At 42.1% G+C, this 27,798-nt stretch overlaps 1 protein-coding gene across 1 annotated transcript in view; it reads left to right on the top strand.

The window, feature by feature from the left end:
- Positions 1-27,798, top strand: part of LOC128690675 (insulin-like peptide receptor) — a 646,235-nt gene that overhangs the window by 397,703 nt on the left and 220,734 nt on the right. Inside the window, exons 15-16 of the mRNA XM_070088152.1 lie at positions 23,026-23,199; positions 27,431-27,686. Of these exons, the coding sequence (XP_069944253.1) occupies positions 23,026-23,199; positions 27,431-27,686 (430 nt within the window). The remainder of the gene's footprint in view (positions 1-23,025; positions 23,200-27,430; positions 27,687-27,798) is intronic.

The raw sequence follows: 27,798 nt of genomic DNA, 5'->3' as shown, positions 1-27,798 counted from the left end.
ACAGTAAGTCCACTACTACCAGCTCCTGCAGTAAGTCCACTACTACCAGCTCCTACAGTAAGTCCAATACTACCAGCTCCTACAGTAAGTCCACTACTACTAGCTCCTACAGTAAGTCCAATGCTACCAGCTCCTACAGTAAGTCCACTACTACCAGCTCCTACAGTAAGTCCAGTACTACCAGCTCCTACAGTAAGTCCAATACTACCAGCTCCTACAGTAAGTCCAATACTACCAGCTCCTACAGTAAGTCCACTACTACTAGCTCCTACAGTAAGTCCACTACTACCAGCTCCTACAGTAAGTCCACTACTACTAGTCCCTACAGTAAGTCCACTACTATCAACCCCTACAATAAGTCCACTACTTCATTATCAACCCCTACAGTAAGTCCACTACATCACTACCAGTCCCTACAGTAAGTCCACTACATCACTACCAGTCCCTACAGTAAGTCCACTACATCACTACCATCCCCTACAGTAAGTCCACTACATCACTACCAGCCCCTACAGTAAGTCCACTACATCACTACCAACCCCTACAGTAAATCCTCTACTCTCAGCAATACAATAAATCCACTACTTTACTATCAGCCCTTACAGTAAGTCCACTGCATCACTATCAGCCCTGTGATGAGATTCTCTCCAGGAGGGGGTATCAGCCTCCTAGGTGGCCCGGTGGCCTGGTGGCTAAAGCTCCCGCTTCACACACGGAGGGCCCGGGTTCGATTCCCGGCGGGTGGAAATATTTCGACACGTTTCCTTACACCTGTTGTCCTGTTCACCTAGCAGCAAATAGGTACCTGGGTGTTAGTCGACTGGTGTGGGTCGCATCCTGGGGGGACAAGATTAAGGACCCCAATGGAAATAAGTTAGACAGTCCTCGATGACGCACTGACTTTCTTGGGTTATCCTGGGTGGATAACCCTGCGGGGTTAAAAATCCGAACGATATCTTATCTTATCTTCAGCCCCTTTCAGCCCTGAGGGACCCAGCCCTCTCAGAAGAGGCAAGTATCTTGCTTACTGCTACATCAAGTAATTACCAGCAGATGTTTAACCAGTGTGTGCTAGTTACATGTTGACGCGGCTCTGCAAGAGACCACTGTTGCAAGAGTGTGGTTTAAACAAGATACATTCAATGTCTTACCTTAAGAGGACAATTAAGGAAAATCCTATACCCACTTTATTACAATGTTAAAGATGTACTTTGTTGTCTATGCTTAAGACAGCAAGAATCAAGCGTTCTGCTTTGCTTCATAGTGGAAGTTTGGCAAAGAAGGGAAATGTGCTAGGTCAGGTTTTCCTTTATGTGCTAGCGCCATTGTAGTAGCGTAGGAGGCTGTGGCGCCTTTAGATTGCTTTTGACCCTGCTGGGGGATACATTGACCCTGGGATAACCAACAAAGAACACTGACCTTCGTGTTTTTGTGCATAAAAGTATCTCAAAGACCAATAGACACTTACAGAGAAGTGTGATCAGCTTGTTTAGTGACATTATGGTGAACAAATCTTGATGAGCAGTGCAACAACAAGTGTTGTGATCCAGAAAAGTGTAGTGCAACATTCTTCAAAGAACACTATTCTTCAATCAAGACACCGTTACCCGGGAGTAAGGGTCCGATACACAAACCCAGGTAAGTCTGTTTATCGTGTGATGATTCTATTGACTGTGCAGTTAAGAACTCTGTATGCTGAACAGATGACCATAAACCCTAGTGAGGTGTGGACTTTTGAGTCCACACAAGTGAGTATTCCAGTCAGCAATCAGTTTCTGAGATATGCTGACATAACATCCCCTAGGGGTATTTCTACTCACCCTATTTTAATTTCCAGCCCATTGAGGGATGCATACGACAGCTTCTCAAGACATCGCCTGCAGGGGCGGCTGTGGAGGCGAAAGTTCTCTGTCAAGCTCAGTTCCCCTACAGTTCACTATTTAATGTTTGACTTAGCTTGTAGAATTGTCCTCAGCTACCCCCTACATTAAGTTCGCTACTATCAGCCCCTAGAGTAAGTCCACTACTATCAGCCCCTAGAGTAAGTCCACTACTATCAACCCCTAGAGTAAGTCCACTACTATCAACCTCTACAGTAAGTCCACTACTATCAACCCCTACAGTAAGTCCACTACTATCAACCCCTACAGTAAGTTCACTACTATCAACCCCTACAGTAAGTCCACTACTATCAACCCCTACCGTAAGTCCACTACATCACTACTAGTCCCTACAGTAAGTCCACTACATCACTACCAGTCCCTACAGTAAGGTCACTACATCACTACCAGCCCCTACAGTAAGTCCTCTACATCACTACCAGCCCTTACAATAAATCCACTACATCACTACCAGCCCCAACAGTAAGTCCACTGCTATCAGCCCCTACAGTAAGCCCACTACTATCAACCCTTACAGTAAGTCCACTACATCACTACCAGCCCCTACAGTAAGTCCTCTACATCACTACCAGCCCTTACAATAAATCCACTACATCACTACCAGCCCCTACAGTATGTCCACTGCTATCAGCCCCTACAGTAAGCCCACTACTATCAACCCCTACAGTAAACCCACTACTATCAACCCCTACAGTAGGTCCACTACTATCACCCCCTACAGTAAGTCCACTACATCACTACCAGCCCCTACAGTAAGTCCTGTACATCACTACCAGCCCTTACAATAAATCCACTACATCACTACCAGCCCCTACAGTAAGTCCACTGCTATCAGCCCCTACAGTAAGCCCACTACTATCAGCCCCTACAGTAAGCCCACTACATCACTACCAGCCCCTACAGTAAGTCCTCTACATCACTACCAGCCCTTACAATAAATCCACTACATCACTACCAGCCCCTACAGTAAGTCCACTGCTATCAGCCCTTACAGTAAGTCCACTGCTATCAACCCCTACAGTAAGTCCACTACATCACTATCAGCCCTTACAGTAAGTCCTCTACATCACTACCAGCCCCTACAGTAAGTCCACTACATCACTACCAGCCCCTACAGTAAGTCCACTACATCACTATCAGCCCCTACAGTAAGTCCACTACATCACTACCAGCCCCTACAGTAAGTCCACTACATCACTACCAGCCCCTACAGTAAGTCCACTACATCACTACCAGCCCCTACAGTAAGTCCACTACATCACTACCAGCCCCTACAGTAACTCCCGTACATCACCCCTTGAGACATTTATGCCAACACATGGGAATCTTTATTAAGGAACAGTTCCACCACACAGTGGCTTCATCAGTCTAATACAAAACAAAGAGAGGGGTAAGGAGAGGAGGAGTTTGAGGTTATCAGTCCCTCGGGCTGGAATCGATCTGTTCAGTCCATCACTCGTGTAGAAAGTACAGCATATCGCCGGAGAAGTGACGTATATACTGTAGTAAGGTGAGTGGAAACAGTACGGTGCAGGATCACAGTGGTACCATCACTAGTGTAAGTAAGTCTTCGTCCAAAGGTTGGATTATGTTGAAGAATTTCTTGTATCAAGTTCCCATGATGTTGTAGTGTCTGACAGATGTGATAAATGGTTTGGAAACCCATCTGTTGCATAAGTGTCTCAGTCTTCAACATCACCCCTAGCTCACGCACTGTGTTCTTCATGTGATAACTTGGAGAACAAGTGTTCATGGGACAACTTGGAGAACAAGTGTTCATGGGACAACGATTTATTCAGAGCTCAAACAAGATATACAAAAAGTACAAACTACATGCATGTATATTCCAAAGAGTATAATTATGCACGTAGGGCAGATCATTGCAGTGTGATTAGTCAGTGTCAAGGAAATCAGTGGTATAAAATAATGCCTACTCTGTGGGCGAAACGTTGTCAATAAAGGATCACATTATTCTGCTTATGTGTTTATTTTTCCAGTCAATATCGTAATGGGGCCTGGTTTATAAATAGATAATTTTCTCCCATTTGAGGTACAACTCTTTTGTTCCACCGTCTTCTAATATCATGTTCATTTTTCCACTAAAATCTACCTTGTCCATAATTACTATCACATTTACTTTGTCTATTTCGTAAGATGAAGTCCAGGATCTTTCCTTAATTCATGGTATAACTTAACAAATATCTGATGACTTACGTGCCTCTTAAGACTGTACTGTTATGATGTTCACAAACTATATCGGTTCTTTTCTACTGTCTTCTTATATTGAAAAAAACGCCACTTTTCGATACCCTCTTTTGGTTTTGTCCTCTTGCTTTGCAATATGGTATGAATATTTATTACAAGGAACTTTTTCTTGCGAGTCCAGCAAGTGGAAACATTTCCTGGAATTCTGGTTATTAGTGGCCTATAAGAAGCTAATTAAGATAAATGGAATAAAAGACTAACACGATGGAGAAATAAACACAAATGCAATGTAATCCAAATCTTGACAGACTACATTTCGCCCACACAGTGGACTTCATCAAGTAACAAGCAGATCTACCAAGGTAAGGAGTACATCAGAATATATATGATGGAGTCAGGTGGAGAATCTTGCGTAGGCTGGATCTGAGACAGACTTACACAGGACGGGCAAGTGTGTGTAAACCATCCTTATTTTCGTCTCCTGTACCGTCATGTATCTTCCAGCTTTATGGTCCTTTCCTCTGCCTCCTTTACTCTGTTTAATTATTTTCTGATTTTTATCCCCTGCTTTATTACAGGTTGCTACAATTTCTGTCTGAAGGGAATATTTACAAACTCACTCGCCCGTCCCCACTAGAACCAGTAATACTGTGACACTACAACCAGTAATACTGTGACACTACAACCAGTAATACTGTGACACTACAACCAGTAATACTGTGACACTACAACCAGTAATACTGTGACACTACAACCAGTAATACTGTGACACTACAACCAGTAATACTGTGACACTACAACCAGTAATACTACACCCAGTAATACTGTGACACTACAACCAGTAATACTGTGACACTACAACCAGTAATACTGTGACACTACAACCAGTAATACTGTGACACTACAACCAGTAATACTGTGACACTACAACCAGTAATACTCTAACACTACAACCAGTAATACTCTGACACTACAACCAGTAATACTCTGACACTACAACCAGTAATACTGTGACACTACACCCAGTAATACTGTGACACTACAACCAGTAATACTGTGACACTACAACCAGTAATACTGTGACACTACAACCAGTAATACTGTGACACTACAACCAGTAATACTGTGACACTACAACCAGTAATACTGTGACACTACAACCAGTAGTATAGTGACAGAATCAGTAGTACTGTCACAATAGAACCAGTATTACCGTCACAATAAAACCAGTAGTACCGTCACATTAGAACCAGTAGTACTGTCACATTAGAACAAGTAGTACTGTCACATTAGAACCAGTAGTACTGTCACATTAGAACCAGTAGTACTGTCACATTAGAACCAGTAGTACTGTCACATTTGAACCAGTAGTACTGTCACATTAGAACCAGTAGTACTGTCACATTAGAACCAGTAGTACTGTCACATTTGAACCAGTAGTACTGTCACATTAGAACCAGTAGTACTGTCACATTAGAACCAGTAGTACTGTCACATTAGAACCAGTAGTACTGTCACATTAGAACCAGTAGTACTGTCACATTAGAACCAGTAGTACTGTCACATTAGAACCAGTAGTACTGTCACATTAGAACCAGTAGTACTGTCACATTAGAACCAGTAGTACAGTAGTATACTGTCACATTAGAACCAGTAGTACTGTCACATTAGAACCAGTAGTACTGTCACATTAGAACCAGTAGTACTGTCACATTAGAACCAGTAGTACTGTCACATTAGAACCAGTAGTACTGTCACATTAGAACCAGTAGTACTGTCACATTAGAACAAGTAGTACTGTCACATTAGAACCAGTAGTACTGTCACATTAGAACCAGTAGTACTGTCACATTAGAACCAGTAGTACTGTCACATTAGAACCAGTAGTACTGTCACATTAGAACCAGTAGTACTGTCACATTAGAACCAGTAGTACTGTCACATTAGAACCAGTAGTACTGTCACATTAGAACCAGTAGTACTGTCACATTAGAACCAGTAGTACTGTCACATTAGAACCAGTAGTACTGTCACATTAGAACCAGTAGTACTGTCACATTTGAACCAGTAGTACTGTCACATTAGAACCAGTAGTACTGTCACATTAGAACCAGTAGTACTGTCACATTAGAACCAGTAGTACTGTCACATTAGAACCAGTAGTACTGTCACATTAGAACCAGTAGTACTGTCACATTAGAACCAGTAGTACTGTCACATTAGAACCAGTAGTACTGTCACATTAGAACCAGTAGTACTGTCACATTAGGACCAGTAGTACTGTCACATTAGAACCAGTAGCACTGTCACATTAGAACCAGTAGTACTCTCACATTAGAACCAGTAGCACTGTCACATTAGAACCAGTAGTACTGTCACATTAGGACCAGTAGTACTTTCACATTAGAACCAGTAGTACTGTCACATTAGAACCAGTAGTAGCACTACGTCACTACTGCCAATAGTACTGCAAAAGTCACACCCACTTAAGAAGGGAGGAACACTGCTGTAGGCCTACTGGCCCAAGCTAGGTAAGTCCAACTCACACCAACCCACACCCACTCATGTACAAAACGTATCAGCTTCAATGACTCTACTCAGCAGTTTGTTCCACTAATCCACAACTCTGTTGCCAAATCAACACTTTCTTATATCCTTTTTCTAAATCTAAATTTTTCAAGATGGATGTTACGCCTGGGAAGCGTACAAGAATTGTAGCTCTTGGAAAACATGCTGATATAAATGTAAATATAAGACAGATCACCGAAATTTGAGCCTAGCAAAGTCAAGTGTTGGTCGGATTCTGAAGAGAGCTGAGTGACACTGGTGATTGTGGAGCGCTGCGTCGAGGAAGATGTGGAAGAAAACGCAAGATAACACCTCACGATGACGAGGTTATCGTAAGAAATAGTGTTAAGGATCCCAAGAAAACCAGCAAAAAACTACAGCGAGATTTGGCTTCAGCTGACATAAATATTGATTCTTCAACTGTTCAATGAATTGTCCGTGAAGTTGACAAAGCAGCCTGAAAGCCGGTAAAGGAACAGTTATTGACTGCTGCTATGAAGAAAAAACGGCTGTGGTGGGTACTCGACCATAAAGGATGGAAGACAGATGAATGGAGAAAAGTTATATTTTTAGATGTGGAGCATTTTAAAGTACATGGTGGGTACATATCAGTGGTAGTGACGGAGCGAAGGTAAACCTCTTCGGAATGGACACATATAACAAGAGCCAAAGCACCCACCTAAGATGTTTTGGAGTAAACATGTCTCACGAGATCGTAATGACACGATTGCAAACAAACCACGCTAGCTGGAAATTCGTCTGTAAAAACTTGCATTTGTGGTCACAGTGGTGCCTATGCTAACCTTCCTATAGTGTAGAAATATTCCTAGTTGGATGAATCTTATTGTGGCTAGCTGGTCCAGTGGCTAACGTGACGGTCGGGAGTTTTATGACTCTCTGATGGCGGGTTCTATCCCCGCCCGTGGGATGGTTTGTTTTGGAATAGTTTAACTGCACAAGGTCCTGGACGCAGAGAACGATGGACAGTGACAAATGCAAGGCAATCCTGGCAACTTATTTGCTTCCCATTGTGGATAGAAATTTTTCTGATGGAGGCATTATCCAACAGGATCTTTCTTCATGCTACATTTCCAGAAAAATGCTGACATTTCTCGAAGAGAGTGGGCAAAGAGTTGTAAATTGGCCTGGAAACTCTCCTGACCTCACCCCAATTGAGAATTTATGAGCAATAACCGAACGCAGAATCGAGAAACAAGAAAGGCTAATTGCTGCTGTTACTGGGACCTGGTACCACAACGAAATATTTGCATAAAATGTGCTCTATAGTGAACGATCCTGTGCCATATCGTGTAGCAGTGCATATACAAGCAGTGTAGTCATATCCCTTATTGTATCAGTTATTGTATCAGTCTGTCATATCACTGAAGTGCATTTTGTAAATAAATGTCTTATTTCGTCACTGTCCCAATTAATATAAACATTAGTGTAGAACCAGTTGTATTGTGACACTAGAACCATTAGTATCGTGACACTAGAACCAGTAGTACTGTGACACAAGAATAGCACTGTGACATTAGAACCAGTTGTTCTGTGACACTAGAACCGGTAGTACTGTGACACTAGAACCAGTATTACTGTGATACTAGGACCATAAGTACTGTGACAGTAGAACCAGTAGCACTAACACAAGAACAAAAAACACTGTGACACTAGTACCAGTAGCACTGTGACACTTGAACCATTTGTACTGTGACACTAGAACCAGTAGCACTGTGACACTAGAACCAGTTATACTGTGACACTAGAACCAGTAGTACTCTGACACTAGAACTGGTAGTATTGTGACACTAGAACTAACTGCACTGTGACAATAGAACCAGTTGTACTGTGACACTGGAACCAATTGTACTGTAACATTAGAACCATTAGTACTGTGACACTAGAACTAGTAGTACTGTGGCACTAGAACCATTAGTACTGTGATACTAGAACAAGTTGTACTGTGATACTAGAATCAGTTGTACTGTGATACTAGAACCAGTTGTACTGTGACTCTAGGATCATTTGTACTGTGATACTAGAACCAGTAGCACTCTGACACTAGAACCAGTAATACTGTGTTACTAGAACGCGTAGTACTGTGACACTAAAACCAATAGTGCTGTGACACTAGAACCAGTAGTTCTAACACTAGAAACAGTTGTACTGTGATTTTAGAAACTGCAATTGTGCTGTTCTAGGAAAAGTATTCGGGCTGTATTGCACTATACCAATGGAACCCAAGTACTTTTACTAGAACCATTAGTAATGTTAAATTAGAATCAGTAGTGTTGTGCCACTAAAGCGGAAGTACAATGATATACTGCAAGACTAGAACCAATGGAACTGTGTCCTTAGAACCACTAATATGCGACAATAGAATCAGTGGTACTGTCATTAGAACCACTAGTACTTTGACACAAGTACCATTAGTAACTTGGCAATGAGAGGAGTAGCAATGTAACAGTGGGGTCAGTACTGTGTCACCAGGAAGAGTAGTTCTCCTGTGCTAGAACCAATAGTGCAGTGGTGACACTAACCAATAATACTATTACAATGATGCAGTAGTACTGTGGCACTAGACCCGTAGCTCGATCGCTAGCACATTCAGCTCACACACTGAGGTCCGGGGATCGAATCACCGGTACGGCTGGAAAACATTAGGATATGTTTCCTTAAGGCACCTGTTATCCCTGTTCCCCATCAGTAAAATGGGTACCTAGGAGTTAGTCAAGTGGTGTGGGTAGCATCCTGGGACAAGGACCTAATTTCCGGATAATGCTCTGCATAACAAGGGACTTTCTATATAGTAGTATGTCACTGATGTCAGCTATGGTCTGTATACCTTGTACATGTACAGTACATGTACTGTATACCTTGTACATGTACAGTACATGTACTGTATACCTTGTACATGTACAGTACATGTACTGTATACCTTGTACATGTACAGTACATGTACTGTATACCTTGTACATGTACAGTACATGTACTGTATACCTTGTACATGTACAGTACATGTACTGTATACCTTGTACATGTACTGTACATGTACTGTATACCTTGTACATGTACAGTACATGTACTGTATACCTTGTACATGTACAGTACATGTACTGTATACCTTGTACATGTACAGTACATGTACTGTATACCTTGTACATGTACAGTACATGTACTGTATACCTTGTACATGTACTGTACATGTACTGTATACCTTGTACATGTACAGTACATGTACTGTATACCTTGTACATGTACTGTACATGTACTGTATACCTTGTACATGTACAGTACATGTACTGTATACCTTGTACATGTACTGTACATGTACTGTATACCTTGTACATGTACAGTACATGTACTGTATACCTTGTACATGTACAGTACATGTACTGTATACCTTGTACATGTACTGTACATGTACTGTATACCTTGTACATGTACAGTACATGTACTGTATACCTTGTACATGTACAGTACATGTACTGTATACCTTGTACATGTACAGTACATGTACTGTATACCTTGTACATGTACAGTACATGTACTGTATACCTTGTACATGTACAGTACATGTACTGTATTCCTTGTACATGTACTGAGGTCCATGGTACCATCCCTGGTACGGGTGGTAACATTATGACTCGTTTGAGTCATAATGTTTGAGTGTTTATATTTCCATTATGACTCGTTTCCTTAAGACACCTGTTGTCCCTATTCATCGAGCAGTAAATAAATACCTGGGTGTTAGCTCACTGGTGTGGGTCGCATCCTGGAGGACAAAATTAACCTAATTTGTCCGAAATGCTCTGTATATCAAGGGGTTTTCTGTATAGTATATCACTGATGTCAGCTAAGTCTGCATACATGCTACACACTGTGTATACCAGCATACACACAGGCCTGGTCACAGACCGGGCCGCTGGGGCGTTGACCCCCGGAACTCTCTCCAGGAACTCTCTCCAGGTAAACACATTTCACACTGTGTAAACCACCAATACACTTCACACTACGTACACTAACATGCTTCACACTTCTTAGAGTCTCGGGTACTGCTGGCCCGGGTCTCTGCCAGTTGGCGACCCGGCTTGGGCTCCCTCTCGCGGGAGTGTCTGAGACGTATCTCTGCCATGGGAGGAGGTGCAAGTACTTCCTCATCTTCTGGGACCAATTGTCCCCAGGCCTAGCCACATTCCCCGCCCTCATGGGACTCGTGGGAAGAAGCTGGGCACTTTGGGCTGCCACAAACCCTGCCCCACTGGGCTCAAAGGGTGTGGCAGCCACATAGCAGCAGACGATGCCAGGAGGTGCAAAGGCAGCAAGCACTAAAGGATCCTTTTGGAGCCACGCCCCAGCTTTGTGACATTGCCCGAGCGCTGGGGAACCTCAGGGATTCCTTTTGCTGCAACTTCTTCACTTGTCCGTTGTACTCTCGACACTGTATACAACAACACACTTCACACCGTACAAAAGCTGTCGAAAACTATCATTTACAAATCTTGAGAGTGCAGTATCTTGAGAGTGCAGCATCTTGAGAGTGCAGCATCTTGAGAGTGCAGCATCTTGAGAGTGCAGCATCTTGAGAGTGCAGCATCTTGAGAGTGCAGCATCTTGAGAGTGCAGCATCTTGAGAGTGCAGCATCTTTCTCTTGCTTTCTTGTCTAAGACGGGAGTTAACGGTTCGTGGAAGAAGGACACTTCTTTGTCTTCTTTACTACCGAGGCTAAGTAGGGCTGACAAGTATTTTTCTTACATTATAATATACTCTCTTGTATATACTTAATTAATCATTATCTGAGAATAATAGGTCTTAGTTTAACCTTATTAATAACAATAAGTGTTAAAATTAAAGACAGTCTCCAAGGGACGCTGATCGTTCACTTTCATCTCTCATGAATTTTGTTACCAGCGATATAAGACTGTAGGCAGTGTCTCAGACTGGGGCATTTAAACCACATTGAGTCAATTATATTTAGATTCCTGACTCGGGAACACATGCCTCTTTTAGTCATATTGAAGAGAGTTTTGCGTAAATTTTATGTAATCTCAATAAATCTGGTTTAAAGAACAATTTGTGAAAACGTTTCTCCAGCCAGTTTCCAGAATAGATTCTGAAGTGTCGCACAAGTGACTCATTTATCAACTTGTTGGTTTATTAAACCAGCGTGATAAAAATATTTAGCCAAGACAGGACTCGCAGCAATTGTTTTAAGTTGGAAAAATTCAGATTCCGGAAGGATATAGGAAAGCACTGGTTTGGTAATAGAGTTGTGGATGAGTGGAACAAACTCCAGAGTACCGTCATAGAAGCTAAGACGTTGTGTAGTTTTAAAAATAGGTTAGATAAATACATGAGTGGGTGTGGGAGGGTGTGAGTTGGACCTGACTAGTTTGTGCTAGTAGGTCTGATGCCGTGCTCCTTCCTTAAGTGAACGTGACCTGACCTGACCTAAGTGAGTCATTGGTTTAAGCCGGGACATGACCTGGACCTGCCTCGCATGGACCAGTAGGCCTGCTGCAGTGTTCTTTCTTTCTTATGTTCTTATTTACATCATAACAATTTGTTCATTTAGAAAGGACATAGGAAAGTATTGGTTTAGAAATAGGGTAGTTGATGAGTGGAACAGTCTTCCTAGTTGGGTTATTGAGGCTGAGACTTTGGGTAGTTTCAAATTTAGGTTGGATAAGTACATGAGTGGGAGGGGTTGGATTTGAGTGGGACTTGCAAATGAGTGGATAGAGCTATCAGAGATTATTTCTTGGGTAGCACTGAAAATTGGGTTGGGCAAATGTTTTGTTAGTGGGATGGATTGTAAAGAACCTGCCTAGTATGGGCCAACAGGCCTGCTGCAGTGTTCCTCCTTTCTTATGTTCTTATGTTCTTATGTTCATCATGTAAACACGCGCAGTAACACATTACTGAACTGTTGGATTATAAATATTCCGTATATTCGTGTGAGATGTTTAGTAATTCTAACCCTCGTAAAGTGTTCAGACTGTGAACACAAAAACTGTATATTCAGGGCGTTCATAATGACGTCTACACTGGATGTTGCAGTATCAACACTAGAGGACACACACTGAGGTGCTCCACTCCGCAGGGGACGAGCTTGGTAAATCCGTCACATGTGGACTCTCCTTCCTAAGGCTGAAGGCTTTTATTCTGACTGTACTGAGTGACTACTTGACCCACAGAAATAATTAAGGGTGAACATAAAGTGGGATCACTTCTAAATAATGTGAGCCAAATTTGCATCGTTATAACTCAAACTTTAGATTCGTAATATTAAATGTTCCACAAAACCCGCCACTCTGCACACTTTTCTGCTAGTCAGTGTGGGCCGTCAACGACGAGTAGATGGGAAATGCTGACAGCGCCATGAATATCCACAGATGGATGAAATTCACTTCAGGATGTATAATGTTAGTCAAGGATACGTACTGATTCTTGAAGAGGCGTCTAATATCCACCAACGCTGGGTTCCTGAAGGTTTACCTGGAGTTTACCTGGAGAGAGTTCCGGGGGGTCAACGCCCCCGCGGCCCGGTCTGTGACCAGGCCTCCTGGTGGATCAGAGCCTGATCAACCAGGCTGTTGCTGCTGGCTGCACGCAAACCAACGTACGAGCCACAGCCCGGCTGGTCAGGAACCGACTTTAGGTGCTTGTCCAGTGCCAGCTTGAAGACTGCCAGGGGTCTGTTGGTAATCCCCCTTATGTGTGCTGGGAGGCAGTTGAACAGTCTCGGGCCCCCGACACTTATTGTATGGTCTCTTAACGTGCTAGTGATACCCCTGCTTTTCATTGGGGGGATGTTGCATCGTCTGCCAAGTCTTTTGCTTTCGTAGTGAGTGATTTTCGTGTGCAAGTTCGGTACTAGTCCCTCTAGGATTTTCCAGGTGTATATAATCATGTATCTCTCCCGCCTGCGTTCCAGGGAATACAGGTTTAGGAACCTCAAGCGTTCCCAGTAATTGAGGTGTTTTATCTCCGTTATGCACGCCGTGAAGGTTCTCTGTACATTTTCTAGGTCAGCAATTTCACCTGCCTTGAAAGGTGCTGTTAGTGAGCAGCAATATTCCAGCCTAGATAGAACAAGTGACCTGAAGAGTGTCATCATGGGCTTGGCCTCCCTAGTTTTGAAGGTTCTCATTATCCATCCTGTCATTTTTCTAGCAGATCCGATTGATACAATGTTATGGTCCTTGAAGGTGAGATCCTCCGACATGATCACTCCCAGGTCTTTGACGTTGGTGTTTCGCTCTATTTTGTGGCCAGAATTTGTTTTGTACTCTGATGAAGATTTAATTTCCTCGTGTTTACCATATCTGAGTAATTGAAATTTCTCATCGTTGAACTTCATATTGTTTTCTGCAGCCCACTGAAAGATTTGGTTGATGTCCGCCTGGAGCCTTGCAGTGTCTGCAATGGAAGACACTGTCATGCAGATTCGGGTGTCATCTGCAAAGGAAGACACGGTGCTGTGGCTGACATCCTTGTCTATGTCGGATATGAGGATGAGGAACAAGATGGGAGCGAGTACTGTGCCTTGTGGAACAGAGCTTTTCACCGTAGCTGCCTCGGACTTTACTCTGTTGACGACTACTCTCTGTGTTCTGTTAGTGAGGAAATTATAGATCCATCGACCGACTTTTCCTGTTATTCCTTTAGCACGCATTTTGTGCGCTATTACGCCATGGTCACGCTTGTCGAAGGCTTTTGCAAAGTCTGTATATATTACATCTGCATTCTTTTTGTCTTCTAGTACATTTAGGACCTTGTCGTAGTGATCCAATAGTTGAGACAGACAGGAGCAACCTGTTCTAAACCCATGTTGCCCTGGGTTGTGTAACTGATGGGTTTCTAGATGGGTGGTGATCTTGCTTCTTAGGACCTTATGATATGGGATGTTAGTGCTATCGGTCTGTAAATCTTTGCTGTTGCTTTACTGCCCCCTTTGTGGAGTGGGGCTATGTCTGTTGTTTTTAGTAACTGTGGGACGACCCCCGTGTCCATGCTCCCTCTCCATAGGATGGAAAAGGCTCATGATAGGGGCTTCTTGCAGTTCTTGATGAACACGGAGTTCCATGAGTCTGGCCCTGGGGCAGAGTGCATGGGCATGTCATTTATCGCCTGTTCGAAGTCATTTGGCGTCAGGATAACATCGGATAGGCTTGTGTTAACCAAATTTTGTGGCTCTCTCATAAAAAAATTATTTTGATCTTCGACTCTCAGTCTGGTTAGCGGCTTGCTAAAAACTGAGTCATATTGGGACTTGAGTAGCTCACTCATTTCCTTGCTGTCATCTGTGTAGGACTCATCTTGTTTAAGTAGGGGCCCAATACTGGACGTTGTTCTCGATTTTGATTTGGCATAGGAGAAGAAATACTTTGGGTTTCTTTCGATTTCATTTATTAGTTCTTCCCGCGATTCCTGACTCCTATAAGATTCCTTTAGCGTAAGTTCGATGCTTGCTATTTCTCTGACCAGTGTCTCCCTACGCATTTCAGATATATTGACCTCTTTTAGCCGCTCTGTTATTCTTTTCCGTCGCCTGTAAAGGGAGCGCCTGTCTCTTTCTATTTTACATCTACTCCTCCTTTTTCTTAGAGGAATAAGCCTTGTGCATACATCGAGTGCCACCAAGTTAATCTGTTCTAGGCATAAGTTGGGGTCTGTGTTGCTTAGTATATCTTCCCAGCTTATATCGGTTAGGACTTGGTTTACTAGGTCCCACTTTATGTTTTTGTTATTGAAGTTGAATTTGGTGAATGCTCCCTCGTGACTAGTCTCATTATGTCTGTCTGGGGCTCCACGCATACATGTCTGAACCTCAATTATGTTGTGATCTGAGTATATTGTTTTTGATATGGTGACATTTCTTATCAGATCATCATTGTTAGTGAAGATGAGGTCTAGTGTATTCTCCAGTCTAGTAAGCTCTATTATTTGCTGGTTTAAATTGAATTTTGTGCAGAGATTTAAAAGCTCGTGTGAGTGTGAGTTTTCATCAGAGCTGCCTCCTGGTGTTATTACTGCAACAATATTATTTGCTATATTCCTCCATTTTAGGTGCCTTAAGTTGAAATCCCCCAGGAGCAAGATGTTGGGTGCAGGAGCTGGAAGAATTTCCAGACAGTGATTAATTTTTAACAGCTGTTCCTGGAATTGCTGGGATGTTGCAACCGGAGGCTTGTAGACTACCACAATGACTAGGTTTTGGTTCTCGACCTTTACTGCTAAAACTTCCACTACATCATTTGAGGCATTAAGCAGTTCTGTGCAAACAAGTGACTCTGCAATGTACAGGCCAACCCCCCCCCCTTTTGCCTGTTCACTCTGTCACATCTGTATAGGTTGTAACCTGGGATCCATATTTCGTTGTCCAAGTGATCCTTCATGTGGGTCTCAGTGAAAGCCGCGAACATTGCCTTTGCCTCTGCAAGCAGTCCACGGATGAAAGGTATTTTGTTGTTTGTTGCTGGCTTTAGACCCTGTATATTTGCAAAGAAGAATGTCATCGGACTGGTGGTATTGTTGGTACTGGGAGGGATTTTTTTTCCGGCATTAGTATCTGTATCTGTTGGTTTGGAGTGGAGGCCATCGACTGTGGTTCCACTCCAGGAATGACTGGAATTGGTGTACGATTTCTGCCATTTCCTGCCAGTTTTTTTACTTCCTGGCACTAAAAAACCTCTCCCTCTTGAGTGGCTGTGGCTACCCAGGTTTTCCCATGGCCTGGATGTTTTGTATCTTTTTATTCCCTTTAGATGGTGTGCCTGGCAATTTAAGTTATAGCACAGTCTTTCCTGTACTGAAGAGGTACACACTTCAGGGTGAAAAAGCTTATAGGAAGGGAGTTTGCATTTTCCTGTTGTCATATGGGCATGGCATTTTCTAGGGTGGTCATAGTTGCACGTCCCGTCTGTTTTTCCAGATTTCCTATGTCTGCAGATACCAAGTGCATAGTATGTGCACATGGCAGGTGGAGTCAGGTCCCACATATCACGGTAGTTATATCGGGAATGGAATCCCAGTTATAGAACTTGATAGGGTATTAACATCTATATAATGTTACACGTCCTGATTTATCTGTGTGAACAATGCCAGACTTGTTGGTGAGGGAGAGAATACAAGGAATTACCAGAATGATTCGACATTTTTAGTGTCAGGAGGTCAAATTATTATTATAATCAAAAAGAAGCGCTAAACTACAAGGGCTATACAGTTCAAGAGGTCAAAGAGTATATCAGCAGCTGATAAGCAGTTATGACATTACTCCAAATAAAATCAAAACAATCCATTATGAGATAGAGCTGTTTACGTATTGAGAAGAGATATAATAATAACAACAACAATAATAATAATAATAATAATAATAATAATAATAATAATAATAATAATAATAATAATAATAATAATATCTTCATTGCTACAAGTACATGTACAAGGTATACAGACCATAGCTGACATCAATGACATACTACTATATAGAAAGCCGCTTGTTATGCTGAGCATAGATGCCCTCCATCGAGCAACTTTACCAACAGCTTAAGGAAGAATTGAGGATGGCGAAGATGGAGATTCGGCGACTGACCGAGGAAAACAAGAAGATTCGTAGTAGTCCTCCTGTTTTGAGTCCTCAGGTCAAGAAAGGAAACTGGTCAGTGGCTGGACAGCAGGGAACGAAGTTGACGATCAAGAAGACGAATGGAAAGGTAGAAACGACGAAGAAGAAAGAGACTGCCGTGGAAACTGTTGTGGAAACATCTAATACATTCTCAGTGCTACCCGACGAATGTGAGTCTATCATAGGGGTTCTTAAATGGAGATATCGAGGGTTGAAGGTAGACACACTTGTTGGATGGTAACATATATATTGTCAGACTGTGATGATGAATGTGGAGCCCAGCGTCTGCCTGTCTTTGCCTGTAGGTCTACACCGACTGAGAGGGAGGCAGAGGTACGAGCCTACACATGCACATCCCGTGACGTCACACAAAGTCACAGGTCTACAAGGGATCTCCTATCTAAAGCACATGGATGATACTAATAAGCTATGCTATATAACACAGGGATCAGCATCTATGCTGACAAGTCGACTACTGGGAACGTCACGACGAACGACACCAAGGAAGGTAAGAATATTGTTGTTGTTGGGGATAGCCAAGTTAGGTATATGGATAGGGCGTTCTGCTTGAAGGACAGGAGTAGGAGACAGAGGGTTTGCTTTCCTGGGGCTGGGATGGAGGATATTGTTAGCCGTCTGGATGACATTATGAGAGGTAATGGGAGCAAACCTATTTCTGTCTCAGTGCTGGAGGCAACGATGTTGGCAGACGTAGGAGTGAAGACCTGATTAGCAGGTAAAGGTCAGCAATAGAAATAATTAGGAGGAAGGGTGGGAACCCTGTCATATGTGGTATTTTGCCAAGGAGAAGAGTTGGAAATGAATGGTTGTCCAGGGCAATTGGTGTCAATTGCTGGCTGGACAAATACTGTAAGGAAAATGCGGTAACATTCATTGACAACCGGGACCTCTTCTATGGCAGAAATGACATGTACGCCAGGGATGGGGTTCACTTATCTAGGTCTGGGGTGGGAGCACTGGCAACTGCAGTGGAGGGAGCTGTTAGGACTTTAAACTAGGAATAGTTAGTGGTATGGGTTTTGGCAGGAAAACAGTGAAGTCCCAGTGTAGTAATATGAGTTCTAGAAGAACTAGTAATAAGCAGAACGAGGTAGATATTGAAAAGCCAGTGACACTGGGTGATAAGGACAGTAATAGGTTTAGTAGAAAAACAGAAATGAGCAGGAAGGGTAAAGAGAAAGGAGAGTCTTTCAATGTTCATTATGCTAATAGCCGTAGTGCTAGGAATAAGATGGATGAGTTGAGATTAGTTGCTAGTGCAGGTAACATTGATGTATTTGCCTTAACTGAGACGTGGTTTAATTCAAAAAGTTGGGACATGCCTGCGGAATGTCATATTCAGGGTTTTAAATTGTTCCAAGTAGATAGAAGTATCGGGAAGAGGGGTGGGGTGGCATTGTATGTCCGAGATCGCTTGAACTGTTGCATAAAAACGGGTATTAAGTCTGAATAGAATTTTTAGAGGGGCATGAAAAACTGATTTTAGGAGTGATATACCGTCCCCAAAACTTAGATAGGGACCAAGGGAGACTACTATGGAAGGAAATTGTTAATGCCACAAGGCACAATAATGTAGTAATTCTAGGAGACTTTAACTTTAGTCATATTGATTGTAATTTCTTGACTGGGAATTTAGAATCATACGACTTCTTAGAAGTAGTTCAGGATTGTTTTTTGAAGCAGTTTGTGACAGAACCTACAAGGGGAAATAACCTCCTTGACTTAGTTATGGCAAACAATGAATCCCTTGTTAATAATTTAGAAATTTCAGAGGAACTGGATAGTAGCGATAACACAGTAACAGTCCCAGATTTTCGCTTAGCAGATTACGATGGGCTTAGAGAACACTTATCATCTGTTGACTGGGATATCGAAGAGAGCTATCAATATGACAGTTTTCTGAACACTATACATGCTGCTCAAAGAACGTTTATCCCATATAAAGAAATTAGATTAAATAGAAATGACCCAAAATGGATGAATAACAGGCTCAAATATCTATTAGGGCATAAGAAAGGAATTTATAGGCGTATCAAAAGAGGTGAGGGTCATCTTATGAATCAGTATATTGACATTAAGAGGGACATTAAAAAGGGGATAAGAAAAGCTAAAAGGGACTATGAAATTAAAGTTGCTAGGGATTCTAAAACTAACCCAAAAAGTTTTTTCCAGGTATATAGAACAAAAGTCAGAGATAAGATAGGTCCCCTTAAAAATAACTATGGGCATCTTACTGACAAAGAGAATGAAATGTGCTCGATTTTAAATAATTATTTTCTCTCGGTTTTTACACAGGAAGACACTAACAATATTTCAGTAATTAATTTTTATAGTGGGCTAGAAAAAGATAAATTATGTAACATCACAGTCACTAGTGAAATGGTTGTGAAACAGATAGACAGACTGAAGCAAAATAAGTCGCCAGGTCCTGATGAGGTTTTTTCAAGGGTTCTTAAGGAATGCAAAATGGAACTCTGTGAAACATTAACTAATATATTTAATTTATCTCTTCAAACAGGTGTAGTGTCTAATATGTGGAAGAAGGCTAATGTAATTCCTATTTTTAAAACAGGGGACAAGTCGTTACCGTCAAATTACCGCCCAATAAGCCTGACCTCAATTGTAGGCAAATTACTAGAGTCAATTATAGCTCAGATTATAAGAAGCCATCTCGATAAGCATAGCTTGATTAATGATACTCAGCATGGATTCACAAGAGGCCGGTCTTGTCTAACTAATTTATTAACTTTCTTCAGTAAAGCTTTTGAGGCTGTTGACCATGATAAAGAGTTTGATATTATTTACTTAGATTTTAGTAAGGATTTTGATAGAGTTCCGCACCAAAGACTGTTAAAGAAAGTGGCAGCTCATGGCATTGGGGGAAAAGTGCTCTCGTGGATCGAGTCATGGCTCACAGACAGGAAGCAGAGAGTGTCCATAAATGAGGTTAAATCCGAGTGGGGATCTGTAACAAGTGGCGTTCCACAGGAATCTGTCTCGGGCCAGTTGTTGTTTATAATATATATCAATGACCTTGATGAGGGAATTACTAGTGATATGAGCAAATTCGCCGATGACACAAAGATAGGTAGGATAATTGATTCAAACGTAGACGTTAGGGAACTTCAGGAGGATTTAAACAAACTCTATTCTTGGTCAGAAAAGTGGCAGATGCAGTTCAATGTAGATAAATGCAAGGTTCTGAAGCTCGGGAGTGTCCATAACCCTAGCACTTATAAGTTAAATGATATAGAACTTAGCCATACAGATTGCGAAAAGGACTTGGGGGTTATGGTGAGCAGCAACCTTAAACCAAGACAGCAATGCCTAAGCGTACGTAATAAGGCAAATAGATTACTGGGATTTATATCAAGAAGTGTAAGCAACAGAAGTCCAGAGGTCATACTGCAGCTTTATACATCATTAGTAAGGCCTCACCTAGATTATGCAGCTCAATTCTGGTCTCCATATTACAGAATGGACATAAATTCGTTAGAAAACATTCAGCGTAGGATGACTAAATTAATACATAGCATTAGAAATCTTCCTTATGAAGAAAGATTGAAGACTCTTAAGTTACATTCACTTGTTAGACGAAGAATGAGGGGAGACCTGATCGAAGTGTATAAGTGGAAGATGGGTATTAATAAAGGGGATATTAATAAGGTCTTGAGGATATCTCTCCAAGAGAGAACCCGCAGTAATGGATTTAAATTAGATAAGTTTATATTTAGAAAGGACACAGGAAAGTATTGGTTTGGAAATAGGGTATGTGATGAATGGTTTGAAAAACCGACAAGTTGAAGATTGAGACACTTATGCAGCATATGGGAATCTTTATTCAGGAAACGTTTCGCCACACAGTGGCTTCATCAGTCCAATACAAAGAGGAAGGCGTAAGGAGAGGAGGAGAATGAGGTAATCAGTCCCTCAACCTGGAGTCGATGTGTTCAGTCCATCAATCTTGTAGAATGTACAGCATAGGGCCGTAGACGTGGCTTATATACTGTAGTGAGGTGACGTGAAGCAGGTGGAGGCGGGGTCATAGTGGTACCATCCACTAGTCGAAGTAGGTCTTCGTCCAAAGGTTGAACAAGTGTTGAAGAATTCTTTGTAACAAGATCCCATGATGCTGCAGTGTCTGACAGTTGTGATGAATGGTTTGAAAAACCGACAAGTTGAAGATTGAGATACTTATGCAGCATATGGGAATCTTTATTCAGGAAACGTTTCGCCACACAGTGGCTTCATCAGTCCAATACAAAGAGGAAGGCGTAAGGAGAGGAGGAGAATGAGGTAATCAGTCCCTCAACCTGGAGTCGATGTGTTCAGGGTAGTTGATGAGTGGAACAGTCTACCTAGTTGGGTTATTGAGGCTAGGACTTTGGGTAGTTTCAAATTTAGGTTGGATAAGTACATGAGTGGGAGGGGTTGGATTTGAGTGGGACTTGCACATCAGAGCTTATTTCTTGGGTAGCATTGAAAATTGGGTAGGTCAAATGTTTTGTTAGTGGGATGAATTATAAAGGACCTGCCTAGTATGGGCCAACAGGCCTGCTGCAGCGTTCCTGCTTTCTTATGTTCTTAAATTAGGTCAGCTTTGTCCCAGGATGCGACCCACACTAGTCAACTAACACCCAGGTACCCATTTTATACTGATGGGTGAACAGGGACAGTAGGTGTCTTATGGAAACACGTCCGAATGCTTTCCAGACCTGAGTGAGTGCACTAGCGGTCGAGCTATAGAGGGTGAAGTTAAGAGAGTCCCAGTGATTTGTCATTAAGTAAATGATAGGAAAGACATTCTAACACGTCACCAGATATATTACGCTCGCACTTGACATCTTGTGTACAGATGTCACTGTTGTACATTACTGAGTTACATGGGAATTGCTAAGGTCCAACCACCACTCCTTAATTTATTCATTCAATATTTCACGGACACAGCAAGCTTTCGCTGTACAAACATTGACATTTACATTAGCCACCCCAAAATTTTATATTACACAGTTCAAAACAGTGAGTTCCGCTTCAAATTTATGTTCTCAAAATAATTATTTCTTTACTTAAAATTGTTGTTAGGTAAGACACGTATGCAACAGTTAGGTATCTTTATTACGAAACGTTTCGCCTACACAGCAGGCTTCTTCAGTCGAGTACAGAAAAGTGATAGAAGCAGAAGACACTTGAAGACGATGTAATCAGTCCATCACCCTTAAAGTTTTGAGGTGGTCAGTCCCTCAGTCTGGAGAAGAGCATTGTTCCGAAGTCTGAAACAATTAAAATTGCTTATTAATTCAGACTCTATACTCCTGATACCTGCTGGTGTAATGACACTTACACTACACCTACTCAACACATTCCAGTTTTCATCATACTCACACAGTTCTAGAATCAACAAATTTAAATTTGTTTTTGTAGTTGTTTATTCATCTAAACTACAATTCCTTATTTGCTTTTGCTGTCTTGTAAAAATCTTGTGCAGTCCCGTTAACTCCTTCCTTTTAAAACTTCCTCAAACCTTTCAAGTTTGATTTACTGTTTGCGTAAACATTCCGATGCCTTGCTTTCAAAACATCAACAATGTATCGATTTAAATACATAATATCATAAGCATGCACCAGTTCCGAGGAGCTAGTTCACCTGAGTGTAATTACAAGACATTTGGTTTGTTTATACACATTCCATGTGACCCACAGATCCGACGGAGCCAGTACACTTGGGGTGGGAATCACCCAACAGTTCCTCGCTGGAGCTGTGGTGGGAGCCTCCTCGAAGACCAAATGGACTGATCGACCACTACCTGGTGACAGTCACCCTCTTGGTCGACACTCCAAGAATACCGCCAGACCTGGATTTCTGTAATCATGAAAGTATGTTAGGTGTATGAGACGTTATGGTAACCAGGGTCACTCTTCTGTTTGTTGTAGTGTATGTTAGGTGTATGAGAAGTTATGGTAACCAGGGCCACTCTTCTGTTTGTTGTAGTGTATGTTAGGTGTATGAGAAGTTATGGTAACCAGGGTCACTCTTCTGTTTGTTGTAGTGTATGTTAGGTGTATGAGACGTTATGGTAACCAGGGTCACTCTTCTGTTTGTTGTAGTGTAAGTTAGGTGTATGAGAAGTTATGGTAACCAGGGCCACTCTTCTGTTTGTTGTAGTGTATGTTAGGTGTATGAGACGTTATGGTAACCAGGGTCACTCTTCTGTTTGTTGTAGTGTATGTTAGGTGTATGAGACGTTATGGTAACCAGGGTCACTCTTCTGTTTGTTGTAGTGTATGTTAGGTGTATGAGACGTTATGGTAACCAGGGTCACTCTTCTGTTTGTTGTAGTGTATGTTAGGTGTATGAGACGTTATGGTAACCAGGGTCACTCTTCTGTTTGTTGTTGATGCTTGTATGAGACACTTGTTGTTGATGCTTGTATGAGACACTTGTTGTTGATGCTTGTATGAGACACTTGTTGTTGATGCTTGTATGAGACACTTGTTGTTGATGCTTGTATGAGACACTTGTTGTTGATGCTTGTATGAGACACTTGTTGTTGATGCTTGTATGAGACACTTGTTGTTGATGCTTGTATGAGACATTTCATGTTGATGCTTGTATGAGACATTTGTTGTTGATGCTTGTATGAGACACTTGTTGTTGATGCTTGTATGAGACACTTGTTGTTGATGCTTGTATGAGACATTTCATGTTGATGCTTGTATGAGACATTTGTTGTTGATGCTTGTATGAGGCATTTGTTGTTGATGCTTGTATGAGACATTTGTTGTTGATGCTTGTATGAGGCATTTGTTGCTGATGCTTGTATGAGGCATCAAGTGTTACTGTGCACCAAACCATCGATGTGTGAGGGTAACCGTATTGTGTTCCAGACCATTGACATTTTTATTAACACATCGGCCGTTTCCTACCAAGGCAGGGTGAGCCGAAAAAGAAAAACTTTCACCATCATTCACTCCATCACTGTCTTGCCTGAGGTGCGCTTACACAACAGTTATAAAATCAACATTAACGTCCCTTCTTCAGAGTGCAGGCACTGTACTTCCCATCTCTAGGACTCAAGTCCAGCCTGCCGGCTTCCCTGAATCCCTTCATAAATGTTACCTTGCTTACACTCCAACAGGACGTCAAGTCCTGAAAACCATTTGTTTCCATTCACTCCTATATAACATGCTCACGCATGCTTGTTGGAAGTCCAAGCCCCTCGCACGCAAAACCACCTTTACCCTTTCCCTCCAACCTCTCCTAGGCCGACTCCTACCCCATCTTCCTTCCACTACAGATTTATACACTCTCGAAGTCATTCTATTTCTTTCTACATCTCTACATGTCTGAACCACATCAACAATCCCTTCTCAGCTCTCTGGATAATAGATTTGGTAATCCCACACCTCCTCCTAATTTCCAAACTACGAATTCTCTGCATTATATTTACACCACACATTGCCCTCAGTCATGACATTTCCACTGCCTCCAGCTTTCTCCTTGTTGCAACATTCACCACCCATGCTTGACACTCATATAAGATTCTTGGTGTAACTATACTCTCATATACTCCTCTCTTTGCTTCCAGGAGAAAGTTTTTTGTCTCCACAGACTCCTCAGTGTACCACTCACCTTTTCCTCTCGTCAATTCTATGATTCACCATTCATATGTGTGGGTAACATTACTGTGTACCAGACCAATGACATGTGAGCTTATTGCGTATTAGCTTGGGTATACCTGAAGAGGGTTTCGGGGGTCAACGCCCCCGCGGCCCGGTCTGTGACCAGGCCTCATGGTGGAGCAGGGTCTCATCAACCAGGCTGTTTCTGTTTGCCGCACCCGACGTACAAACCACAGCCTGGCTGGTCAGGTACTGACTTTAGGTGCATGTCCAGCGCCTTCTTGAAGACAGTCAAGGGTTTATTGGTAATACCCATTATGTATGCTGGGAGGCAGTTGAACAGTCTTGGGCCCCTGACACTTACTGTGTTGTCTTTTATCGTGATAGAGGCGTCCCTGCTTTTCACTGGAGCGATGTTGCACCATTTGCTAAGTCTTTCATAAGGGCGATTTTCTTGTTCAAGTTTGGTACTAATGCCTCTAGGACTTTCCAAGTCTATATAATCATGTATCTCTCTAGCCTGCATTCTAGGAAGTACAGGTTGGGGAACTTTAAGCGTTCCCAGTAATTGAGTGAAGGTTCTCTGTAAATCTTCTAGGTCAGCAATTTCACCTGCCTTGAAAGGTGCTGTTAGAGTGCAGCAATATTCCAGCCTAGATAGAACAAGCGACCTGAAGAGTGTCATCATGGGCTTGGCATCCCTAGTTTTGAAGGTTCTCATTATCCATCCTGTCATTTTTCTAGCAGATGAGACTGATACAATGTTGTGGTCCTTGAAGGTGAGATCCTCCGACATTATCACTCTCAGATCTTTTACATTAGGTTTCCGCTCTATTGTGTAGTTGGAATTTGTTATATACTCTGATACAGTTCTAATTTCCTCACGTTTCCCATATCGCAGTAATTGAAATATCTCATCATTGAACTTCATATTGTTTTCTGCGTCCCATTTAAAGATTTAGTAGATGTCCTCCTGGAGTCTTGCAGTGTCTTCAATGGAGGACACTGTCATGCAAAGTCGGGTGTCATCTGCATCGGAAGACACACTCTGTGGCTGACATCCTTGTCTATGTCAGATATGAGGATGAGGAACAGAATGGGAGCGAGTACTGTTAGTTGTGGAACAGAACTTTTCACCGTAGCTGCCTCAGACTTTACTCTGTTTACTACTACTCATTATGTTCTGTTTGTTAGGAAATTATAGATCCATCTGCCAACTTTTCCTGTTATTCCTTTATCAGTCATTTCGTGCACTTTTACAACATGGTCACACTTGTCAAAGGCTTTTGCAAAGTCTGTGTTCACTACATCTGCGTTTTGTTTGTCTTCTAGAGCATCCAGGACCTTTTCATAGTGGTCCAGTAGTTGGGACAGGCAGGAGTGACCTGCTGTTGCATGTTGCCCTGGGTTGTGAAACTGATGGGTATCTAGGTGGGTGGCAATCTTGCTTCTTAGAACCCTTTGAAAGATTTTTATGATATGAGTTGTTAGTGGTATCGGTCTGCAGTTCTTTTACAATTGCTTTACTGCCACCTTTGTGGAGTGGGGCTATGTCTGTTGTTTTTAGCAGCTGTGGGACGACCCCCGTGTCCATGCTCCCTCTCCATAGGATGTTAAAAACACATGATAGGGGCTTCTTGCAGTTCTTGATGAATATGGAGTTCCATGAGTCTGGGCCTGAGGCTGAGTGCATGGACATGTCATTTTCGCCTTTTGAAAGTCATCTGGCGTCAGAATAATATCAGATAGGTTTGAGTCTACCAAATTCTGTGTTTCGCTCATAAAAATCTCATTTAGGTATTTGACTCTGTCAGGTTAGCGACTCGCTAAAAATCGAGTCATATTGGGACTTGAGTAGCTCACTCATTTCCTTACTGTCATCTGTGTAGGACCCATCTTAAGTAGGTTCCCAATACTGGATGTTGTTCTCGACTTTGATTTGGTATAAGAAAAGAAATATTTTGGGTTTATTTCATATTCATTTATGGCTTTTAGTTCTTCCCACTTTTCGTGGCTCCTGTAAGATTCCTTTAGCTTAAGTTCGTTGTCTGCTACTTCTCTGACCAGTACCTCCCTTCGTATTAGATATATTGGCCTTTTTTAGTTGCTCTGTTATTTGTTGCCATCGCCTGCATAGGGCGCGCCTTTCTCTTTCTAGTTTACATCTTCTCTACCTTTCCCTTAAATGAATATGCTTTGAACATACCTCAAGTGCCACATAGTTAATTTGTTCTAGTCTGATCAGAGCATTAACATATAAGAAAAATCTTGTTGTGTGGCACAGGAAGTTCTTGCTGTCAATTGTCTTTTTCATTGCAAAACAAGAGAAAAACTAATTTGCCTCCTCTTGTACTTTTCTTGACAAAAAATTGTCGCACGAAATTTGGTAATTCCTGTTAATGTATGTAGGTGTGTATACATTGTGCGTTTATACCGATAAATATTTGCATATGCATGTTTGGTTGCATATAATGTTTCTAATCAGCAAGGGACTACGTCGACACCAAGATGGTGGTCATGGATGACGTTGAGGGCAGAGAGACGGTAAGGGGAACTACACAGCCATGGAAGGAGCCTCAGGGAAAGGCTGCAGGCGTGGGTAGTGAGGACTCGTGCAGTGTCACGCCAACTCCCACGCCTTCCTGCTGCCCCTGTCAGGACGCTGGTGCTGCTGACGATCAGGAGGTGATTGGCCAGATAGGCTTTGAAGATTTTATCATGGACAACGTGTACATTAAGAAGTGAGTTGCGAAGAAATCAAAGACATGAATTTCTCACTGTTATGATTCAACTTACAAAGAATTACTTTTTTCATACAAAGACATATTTTAAATACTGCTCAGTATTTTATTT

This window comes from Cherax quadricarinatus, chromosome 24 (assembly GCF_038502225.1).
Source record: "Cherax quadricarinatus isolate ZL_2023a chromosome 24, ASM3850222v1, whole genome shotgun sequence".
NCBI lineage: Eukaryota > Metazoa > Arthropoda > Malacostraca > Decapoda > Parastacidae > Cherax > Cherax quadricarinatus.
The sequence above is the reverse complement of the archived record's forward strand: the minus strand, read 5'-3'. Positions and strand labels throughout refer to the sequence as shown.